This window comes from Clinocottus analis, unplaced genomic scaffold (genome assembly GCF_023055335.1).
Source record: "Clinocottus analis isolate CAN_PGR_092001 unplaced genomic scaffold, fCliAna1.0.p SCAF_31, whole genome shotgun sequence".
Taxonomy (NCBI): domain Eukaryota; kingdom Metazoa; phylum Chordata; class Actinopteri; order Perciformes; family Cottidae; genus Clinocottus; species Clinocottus analis.
The window spans coordinates 1,347,984-1,358,227 of NW_027176054.1; the positions used below are offsets into that span (position 1 = coordinate 1,347,984).

A 10,244-nucleotide genomic window follows, 5' to 3' on the forward strand; every position below is an offset into this window, starting at 1 on the left:
TTTGTGTAACCTGGAACTGATTTAAACATAATAACAGTAATAAAACCTTAGTTTAAATACAAAACAGTATTCTGCACCAAATAAATTACCAATAATAAATAGTTAACTAAATAAATAAAAAATTAAATGCCAATGTGCAGTAACAGTATATTGTATATCCAAAATATATTAACAACTTTTCTAAGTTTTGGAGTGAAAAAAGACAAAATTAATTAAACTATTTGGGATCAGGCTGGTGGTTCACTCCCCATGTCAGGACTCTGCTGCACCGACTTCCTTGATGATCACAGTGGCTCAAACTGACTGTTCCCTAAAGAGCAAAGAAAATGTAGCCTAGTCTGAACATGCATGTTTTAACAAATAATAATGCAGTTAAAACAGGTAAACAATGTTTACACTGTCTGCCATAATTATACAACTCAACACAGAATCAATGTGAGACCTGAAGCCCTGATGGTCCAGCTGCTGCTCGCTTAGCCTGCACGACATCTGCATTTCAAAATAATGTCTTAAAAAAATGTTGACCTTATGAGTATTATATGTATTTATTTTGAAAGCAATTTAGAACACTTAGGTAATAGGTTCAGATGTTATGGCACAGCCTTGTTTTCTATTCAACATCACATAATTCACAATCCAAAAGTGCTGGTATAGCACCTGGAAATATGTTATTTCATATGTTTTACTGATTTAATATGACTGTGTCCATTTCTAATAATTTACTTTAAATGTGTGTTTAAGTTAATTCACAAGTTGTTATTCCAATGTTTGGGAACATTGATGACCTGTACACATCCTGACTGAAGGGAAGACAGTATTGTCCTCACCCTGGAGGAGAGAGCGCTCTCTCTCTTCACTATCAGAGCAGGAAGACGTGCAGGATGCAGGCTGGAGACCAAAACCTGTGCTTGTGCTCAACCTGGGACTTGTTTTAATAAAAGTTATAACCGAAGAAGGACGTGTTTGTGGACAGTTTGTTTTTAGGGTGCAACACTGACATAAGGTCAGATTCCCCAAATGTCCTTCAATGTCATTGCTAATGCAAGATAATTCCTAACAAAATGCCAGAAGGATCTCACCTGAAGCCCTGCTGGTGCAGCTGGTTCAACCTGCACTGCATCTTCACTGGACTCCTGAGTTTCCTGAATGCATTTCAAAATAATGCAGGTTTGCACTGTGTGAGTAGTTAGCCTGCTGCTAGCTAACAACAACGTGGCTTCTTGATAGCTACTTACTTAAAAAGTCAGATGTCTCTTTTCTTTTTTGGTGGCATTTTCTTATCTACAAAGCACAAAAGGGTCAACAATATCAATGCTGAGACCAAACAAAACACTAATATGAGACTGTATTCTTTCCTGGCGTATTTTAGAAGCTTACCTTGTCAGACTAGTGTCAGCTCTCTTTCTGTATTTACGCCTCACTTCACTTGTGTGTTTTCTTTCACTTTCTCTCTCGCTGTCTCGAGGGCGCATTGGAAAACATGGACATGGATTTAACATAATATTATACTAGGAGTGAAAAATCCGTTTCAAAGTTTCTATACTATTACAGACGAGTGAGTCTGCAAATATTTTGTCCAAACTTTGGTCGTGACCAGTCCCTGTGGACCCTGCGGTCAACTCAGCAGACACTGAAATTTCAATGCGCCTGTATACTAGCATTCACAGTAAACACAGTCACCCTGCCCAGATCGAGAGCGAGCAAGGTTTTTTTTTTTGCAAAGTTAGCGGAAAGCTACGGGTGACACAACATCCGGTTTTCAAAGTAAGATAAAAAAAAACATCCGTTTTTAAACATCTGTATGTTTGAGGCTATGTAAATTTTCCCAAGAGTTCCAGAGAACGACTATTGTAGATGTGTTCAGGACGTCTCTGACTTCCACGACACTGGTAATCAATCATTTTTACTGTAAGAATTGGTAGATATTTCAAAGTAAAAGTCCTACATTTTTACAACAAGTCTGTCATTTCTTTATGTTTGAGGCGCTGTAAATTCAACTTTAACCAAGAGTTCCACGGAATTACTGATGTAGATGTGTTCAGGACGTCTCTAACTTCCACGTCACAGGCAATCAAACAATTTTACTTTGAAATATCTCCAAATTAAAATTGTTTTATTGCCAGTGTAGGCAATCAAACACGTCACAGGCAATCAAACAATTTTACTTTGAAATATTTCCAAATTAAAATTGTTTGATTGCCAGTGTAGTGGAAGTCAGAGACGTCCTGAACACATCTGCATCAGTTATTCCCTGGAACTATTGATAAAAATGAATTTACAGCGGCTCAAGCATAAAGAAATGACAGATTTTTTGTAAAAATGTAAGACTTTTAGTTTAAAATATCTCCGAATTGGTATAGTAAATTTGTTTGATTGTCAGCATATTGGAAGTCAGATACGTCCTGAACACATCTGCATCAGTTATTCCCTGGAACTATTGGAAGAAGTATATTTACAGAGCCTCAAATATAAAGAAACTTATGATCTCGTTTCCATATATGCTAGTATACAATTTGTCATCTTATTTTGAAAAAAAAACTGATTTTATTTGTCATCTTATTTTGAAAACCGGATATTGTTTCACGTGTATCTTTCCGCTAACTTTGTAAAAACCCTTGCTCGCTCCCGATTTGGGACAGTTGAATATTTACCGTGAATGCTAGTATACAGGTGCATTAAAATGTCAGCGTCTGCTGAGTTGACTGCAGTCTATGCAAACCTACGCCCTTGGAACAGAGCTGCTGTTTAAAACCGGCCTGGCTTCCTTCCTCTTGACATTATGAATATTCATGAGCAGACCGATGACGTCAATCCTCAAGATGGAATGAAGGAATCATGAATTTATCAAAATCATGTCATGAATTTTTTTTTTATTACAGAAATAACTTTTTTTTTTTACAGTCAACACTTGAAATGATGCAGGCAACATTTTTACCTCTTGACTTAAGATTTCAGTAAACATGTTTTTTTACTTGTCTTTTTACAAAATGCACTAAAACGCTGGCGAAGAGGAGTTTAAGAGCTGAAAGATAAGGTTTTTAAAAAAAGCTTGATCTAAAGATGCTGGAAGCCATAGCGATGATTAATATGGTATATTCATGCATGTGTGTTGAACCTGCTAAAACGCTGTAAAGCAACGGAGATCTGAGCCGTGTTCATCCTCTTGGTGGTTTGATGACTGAGCTGTAAAGTGCAGAATCGTCCACGGCTTCTTGGCGTCTTGACCTGTGAAAGAAGGAAAGAAAGAAAGACAGTAAACTCTCAATATTAACCAAGAACAGGTTTAAACGGCGTTAAAACTGTGGGAATAAACTCTGTGTGGCAAAGAAAGACTGTAACAGACTCACTTGTTGGCAGCACTGGCGCTCTTAAACTGGACACTTGTGTAGGTCACTTCCTCTTCTTCCTCTTCTTCCTCCACATTCAACTCTTCCTCCTTGCGTCTGCGGGGTCGAGCTGCCACGGCGTTGGAGTACAGAAGCTCCTCGTTGTATTTAGAGAAGTTCACGCTGGCGTAGCAAAGATCTTCCTCCACCGGGGCAATCTGCACCAATACACAAGACATCATTCTCATGTTGTGGCATCAAACTGCAGTTTCAAAGTTAAAGAAACTGAGGTTTTTGTTGATGTAATGCCTCCTGGTCACCAGCAGAGGGCGCTGAAGTTCCCCTTCATTTACAAACGTCTCACACGTTGTGTATCTGTGGCTAGAGAGGTGTTCATCCTCCCAGAAAAATGAAAGGGCTAAAGCCACATCACTCAGTGTTGATATCAGTGTCTTCGGCTCGGCTCCTTACAGTTTAAGAAAAAAGCTGTTGGTCGAGTCAAAAGGCTCAAAATAGTAAATGTCTAGTTTTCAACCAGTTATACTGAAGGAAACCCAGTGTTTTTCTCCTCTTTGTGACACCTGAGCTCTTCTTCTTCCTCACCTGAGCTCTTCTTCATCCTCACCTGAGTGTTGGTGTCTGGTCTCTCTGCAGGCTTGCTGGTTTGGTTGGAGGACCTCCTTCTTCTGGACAGAAGAAATGATGAAATAACAAACTAATGATCAAGTAAAGTTACTCAACAACTGAGCAAATACCAGATACAAGATGTCTGCACATAATCACAGTGAAGCTGAACTCACCTGATCAATAGGAAGGCAGCGAGGATCATGAGAGCCAGGAAAACAGCAATGGCTGATCCAACAGCTGCTCCAAGAACTGCTGCTGTCAGTGAACCTGGGAAACAGTGATGAAGCAGGACAATGATTATGGGATGACAGGTTGTTTGTTTCCAATAGAAACTGATCATTAGAAATACAATTATATTGATGCAGAAGCATTCTAAATATAATCTACTTTTGCTTGCTTTTGTTGCCCCATAACAGAAGAACAATACGATGTAACAGAATCTTTAGGACCTCAAGATCTTCTCTATGCAGATGATATACTTCTTTATGCATCTGTGACCTCAAAGGAAAGTGTGAAGCAGTTGAGTTAAAGGTCGCATTAAAGAAATAAAATAGTTGTTAAACGGATTTTCATGTTTAAAACAACGTAGCTAACATCGTGCTACTGTTGATTCCAAGTGAGCGTTTGCTGTGTGTTGCTGGTTGAACAGGATTGTTAAGATAACGTGTAAGTGACGGGTCCTGATGAGAATGACTGACCTGACATAGTGATGAGATACAAGGTGGAGTTACTGCGTCCTCTGGTGTTCTGGGCTTCACAGGAATAATTCCCACTGTGTTCATCTCTGAAGTCAGTGATGGTGAAGATGTGTCCTGATGCTTTTGGTGAGTCTTCATCCTCCTTGTACCAGGTGTAGCTAGCTGCTGGGTTAGCATCACTGCTACAGGTCAGATTCACTGAACTGCCCTCCACTATCTCACCAGAGGGACTCACTGACACAGAGGGAAGCTTTGGAGCGTCTGGAGGAGAAATACGTATAAATCGATTAACACTGATGTGCAGAGTTTGGCCCAAGAGAAGAGCTAATGTTTTGTACTCACACTGGACATTTAAAAATAGAGATGTAGAGTCAATGCTTCCATGTGGATTCTCAGACTTGCAGTAGTAGATCCCTCTGTCCTCAGAGCTGATGGAGGTGAAACGACAAACACCTTCTGGTCCTTGAAGCAGTGTTTGGTTCCCCTTGTACCAGGTGTAGCTAGCTGCTGGGTTAGCATCACTGCTACAGGTCAGATTCACTGAACTGCCCTCCACTATCTCACCAGAGGGACTCACTGACACAGAGGGAAGCTTTGGAGCGTCTGGATATGAATATAGATTATTATAAGTTGATCAATAGCATCGTTATTTAGACATCTTGGACGGACAACTCGGAACAAATGTTTCTTCTCTGTTGCTGTATTTTACTCACACTGCACATCAATAGAGATGCATTCAGATATCTTCCTCCCCAGCTGGTTCTCAGCTGTGCAGTAATACTGTAAAGAGTCAGAGGACTGGATGGAGCTGAAGACGAGCTGACGTCCTTCATTGAGAAGTTTGAGGTTTCCATCCCTCTTGTACCAGGTGTAGCTAGCTGCTGGGTTAGCATCACTGCTACAGGTCAGAGTCACTGAACTGCCCTCCACTATCTCACCAGAGGGACTCACTGACACAGAGGGAAGCTTTGGAGCGTCTGGAGGAGAAATTAATAAACATACATTCACTTTATGACGTGAATGTTTTAAAAATTAAAGAAAGATTTCCTGAACAGTTTGTATCCTACAAATAACTATTCATCCAGGAAGAAAAATAAATAAAGTAAAACTACATGTTCTATTTGTTTGATTTTTGCTGTTGGCCAGAGTGCTGCTGATGGAGCTTAAACTTAAAGGGACAGTTCACTATAAAATCAAAAATACATATTTTCCTCTTACCTGTCGTGCTTTTCATTCATCTAGTGTTTTTCTTACTGTTGGAAATGTCTGTCTTCTCTTCAATATAATGGAAGTAAAAGCTACTCGGCTCGTGGTGCTCAAGTGCCAAACGATGCATATAAAAAATGATCTTTTCTTTCCAGAAATCATGACCCGGTTACTCAAGTTACACAACTTTTGGTGGCTACAACTGTTTTGTGCTGAAAGGCAGCTTACTATTACTATTCATAATGTCTGGTAACCGTATCATAAAAGCAATAAGGGGCTCAAGGCAGTACTGTATCTACAATAATGTACAGTTCAAGCTTCATTATTGACGATACAGTACTGCCTCTCGTCCCTTATTGCTTAAATATTAAAGAAGGAACTAAAACTGTGATAGAGCTGAACAATACGTTCGACTGGTCCTGGACTGTTTGGGTGAGACTCACAGACCGAAGGAGAGGGGAACGTCTCGTGTCCTTTTATGGCACAAGAATAGTTGTCTGCAGGATGTAATGGGTGTGGATGGAAATACACTTTTTCTTCCTTCCTTTTCTCTCCATTCTGGTACCAGATGTAGGACGACTCTTCAGGCAGCTGACAGTCGGTGTGACATGTGAGCTCCGTCCAGGTAGGAGGCCGGCCGACTGTTGATCTCTTCACTTTTATCTGGAGCTGCGGATCTGTGATGAACCAACAGAGACGTTGTTGTAGAATCAACCATCGACAAACGCAAAGAAAGAAGAAACTCAAGCTGATGGTAATGAGCAAACGTTACCTGTGACAGACAAGGTGACACCAGGTGAGCCACTATATTTATCTTCTGGTTGTTTTGTCAGGAACATGAGCTTGTACTCAGCTGAATCGATCTCTGTCAGGTCTGTGATCCTCAGACTGCAGTCGTTCTCATCACACTGATGCATCACGCGACCTGAATACTGAGGGTCTGTAGTCAGATCCACAAGTGCACCACCTTCCTTTTTAGTGAACCAGAAGGTCTGAACTGTTGACTTTGTCGTGGACGGGTATGTGTAGCTGCAGCGCAGGTTAACCGTTGATCCTTTAAAGGCACAGAGCTTAGTAGAGGTGTAGGTCACTCTCCAGTCCTTCTGCCTTTGTATCACTGTAACACAACAAAGCACATCAGGAACCACAGGAAGTCAAATACCAACGCGGTATGAGACGCGCCGGGTTTTCAAGCAACTACAATGTAAACTTATCCATGTGGTATTAAGTAACCCAAAGAAAGAGAGTATCAAGAGATATAAATTATAAATCCAAAATGCTGTTTCCCCTCCGATTGGTCAAACGCTGGCCTTCATTAAAAAGGTAACTCAGAGCTAAGGAGAACGGTAGATTATGTTTTATTAGTTTTAGTATTATAACTATATCAATGAATTCAATAATGTCCAAACCACCAGATCATGAAGAATGAAAAGCAGAGTGAAGGTCAGTGAACTCACACACTGAAGGAGAGCGGACGGCCTCATGTCCTCCAACAGCACAGGAAACTCTGTCTGCACGATCAAAGTAGCCTGAATACGACTTAGACGTTTGTCCCCAGAAGATCTGTCCATTCTTGTACCAGACGTAGTGAGGATGACCAGGTGGAAGACAGCTGCTCTGACACGTCAACACGGCCCAGTTAGAATAACTGTAGACCTTTAATCCACTCACCTGGAGATCTGAACATGTGAATAAGGAGCAGAAGTCTTCATTTACACACATAAACAAACACAGATATACATATTGAAAACTAAACTCCAGGTGAAAGTGTTACCTGTGACAGACAGAGAGACTCCAGGTGAACCGGTGTATTTCCCACTTGGTTCATTTGTGGTGAACCTGAACTTGTACTCAGCCGAGTCGCTGTCTCTCAGGTTTGTGATGATCAGAGAGCATTGTTTGCTTTTACAGCGAGACGTCACACGACCTGAATACTCCGGGTCCGTTGTCAGATCCACATGAACACCGTTAGTCTCTTTAGTGAACCAAAATGTTTCATTAACTTGTGTTTTAAGGCCTTTGCACCAATATGGGTATGTGAATCTGCATTGTATCTCCACTGTTGATCCCTTGAAGGCACAGATCTCAGTAGGAGTGTAAGTCACTCCCCAGCCACCCTGACCCTGAACCACTGGAAGACAGAAGATTCATGACATCAGAGAACAGACTTTCTTTGACTTTTCTTTCTTTCTAGAACTGAACCAAACTGCTTTTACAAAAAGTAACTCCAGGGAAACTTTTCCCCCCAAATCCGCCCGTGATGTGGACGACACAGCACTCATTGAAGGCCTAAGTCTGAAAGCCACTGCTGCAGTCACAAAAACTTCTGCTGTACTTTTTGGAGTAAAACATCTTAATCTTTCTTATTTGCATTTTATTTTACTACATGCACGTCTCTCTTGTTTAAATTAGTTTAAAAGTGACTTTAGCAATCACACTGACACTATTTAATTTTTTTGCCACTTATTGTCTTTCACATTTCTAGATCTGTTAACCTTGTGCGGACACAGCTCGACGTCTCATCTGATTTTTAAAAACATTTGACTAGTAAAGGCTTTCAAAGGTCACCACAAACAAACACACACTTCAGATGTGAATTACATTTTCAAAAGGTAAATTACTTATTTTATTGGTGATAAAATCACCGACATGGCTTCTCTTTGGGCCTCTGAGGAGCCGACAAACTGTCACTCAATGAGACACAAACCAACCAGGAAGAGACTTAAAATGACAAGAAAGAAACATTAAACGACTACAAAGAGAAACAAAGGTATTACAAAGTGGCAAATCAATTACAAGATTAAAAAGCAACTGCTATCTCCAACGTCACCACTAGATGTCGCCATCCTCCACACTTCCCCTTTAAGACGCGGCTGTTACAGCCTCTCTGTCTCATGATGGAGACGCTGATGAACGACTGGAGGAAGTTACACAACAGGATGAATTTGACTAAACACATTATTCAGAGCATGTTTTCTTTGTTAATGTTGGTACAGTCATTACTTTCATCCACATAAACACAACTTTACTGTCTTTGATGGTGCACAATTCTTCAGTTTCTAAAGTGTATCATGTTGAAGTTAAAGTGTACAGAGATGCTGCTGCAGTTAAAAACAGCTCTGTGTTGGTCGTCCTGTCAAGACTTCAATCTAAAGAGAGAAAAGTTCATCTTGCAGCACATTTTAAAACATGAAATCTGTTTCTTAACTAAAAACACAGCTTCCTCTTTTGTCTGAGCTGCGCTAACGGCCTCACATATAAATATAGATGTACAGTACCTTGTACACAGAGGAGGAGGAACAGGAATCCTCTGGCTGCTGTTGGACTCATCGCTGCTCCTCTCTGTTGAATCAGCAGGAAGATTAAAACTCTTTATGTCTGAAGTCACCGTCAACGTTTCTACATTAAAAAGGAGGATGTTGTCTTGAAGTCAGCTTCTGTCTTCTGTGGTCATGATGAACGGTTTTCACGCTGTTTAAAACCGGCCCGGCTTCCTTCCTCTTTACTTCATTAATGACGTCAACGATGCATCAACTTCTAGAAATATAGTTTATAGAAATAACAGGATGTCATGTCATGGCCCTCTAAAAGTCAGGTGATCCCTAAAGTCAGTAGGATTCATCTTGCAGAGACCACACAGGTCATGTACAGTACAGTGTCCAGGTACCTGCACTACCTATTCTGGCCACATGGAGGCGCCACAGTTGCTAAAATACTCATTGACATTACAATGTTCACTAGTAGCTGTTTCATGTGAAGCTTTTATTTCATATAATCATCATCAGTGATATAGTGGATGGGATTATGTTCACAAATGAATAATATGAACTTATTTTTTCATTTCCAATTCCATTTTTTGGACTTAATCAGGAAGATTCATTCTAAAATCTTGCATTAAATTTATCTGTTATTTACTCATTTTGTCCTCTTCACATTAGTGTTTTGGAAAGATAATAGATGTTTTTCCTCGTGACAAGAGATATTATCACTTAATTAGAATGTAACAGTAATAAACCTTTAAGTTACATGAGACATTTCACACATATAAGGCAAGATTATCTGAAGCCTTCTAATCTTTTTTACTTTCTTATGTTCAAATTCAATTAGTATATAGATGCATTAACCATAATAACGATCCAAATATATTGAGAGCAGTTTTAGTTTTGTAGCTTTTAGTTAATTTTAGTGTATTTTTCTCTTATTTTTTAACCAATAACAAAAAAGAGAGACATCATGATGAAATAAATGTGTGTTAATTCCTTTTTTTACTCAATAAATGTGAGGAAATGTGCTTTTGCGTGTGCTGTTGAGTGTTTTTCATGAGCACTTTTTCTTTATGTGTATGTCCTTTCCTCCCGATAAAGCTGCCGAATTCAAACTGACCAAT

General features: G+C 39.9%; 1 protein-coding gene and 1 long non-coding RNA gene across 2 annotated transcripts; both read right to left on the reverse strand.

Moving 5' to 3' along the window:
• Nucleotides 1-233: 233 nt before the first annotated feature.
• Nucleotides 234-1,270, reverse strand: LOC137798718 (uncharacterized). The gene is made up of 3 exons (XR_011079385.1): nucleotides 1,236-1,270; nucleotides 1,080-1,142; nucleotides 234-310 (listed from the first exon to the last, which is right to left on the reverse strand). It is a non-coding gene; the product is annotated as an uncharacterized lncRNA (long non-coding RNA).
• Nucleotides 1,271-2,983: 1,713 nt separating this feature from the next.
• LOC137798680 (B-cell receptor CD22-like) lies at nucleotides 2,984-6,774 on the reverse strand. Its single transcript, XM_068595581.1, has 6 exons — nucleotides 6,630-6,774; nucleotides 4,652-4,912; nucleotides 4,127-4,220; nucleotides 3,952-4,012; nucleotides 3,348-3,544; nucleotides 2,984-3,225 (listed from the first exon to the last, which is right to left on the reverse strand). Exons 1-6 carry the CDS (start codon nucleotides 6,772-6,774, stop codon nucleotides 3,156-3,158), a joined length of 828 nt encoding a protein of 275 aa, XP_068451682.1. The 3' UTR covers nucleotides 2,984-3,155.
• Nucleotides 6,775-10,244: the final 3,470 nt, after the last annotated feature.

Coding starts and splice junctions, on each gene's coding strand:
- LOC137798680 (XM_068595581.1), bottom strand. CDS start 6,774: ATGCATCAGTGTGATGAGAACGACTGCAGTCTGAGGATCACAGACCTG. Junction 4,913..6,629: donor TGTCACCTTGTCTGTCACAG/GTAACGTTTGCT, acceptor TTTCTCCTCCAG/ACGCTCCAAAGCTTCCCTCT. Junction 4,221..4,651: donor GTATCTCATCACTATGTCAG/GTCAGTCATTCT, acceptor ACTGTTTCCCAG/GTTCACTGACAGCAGCAGTT.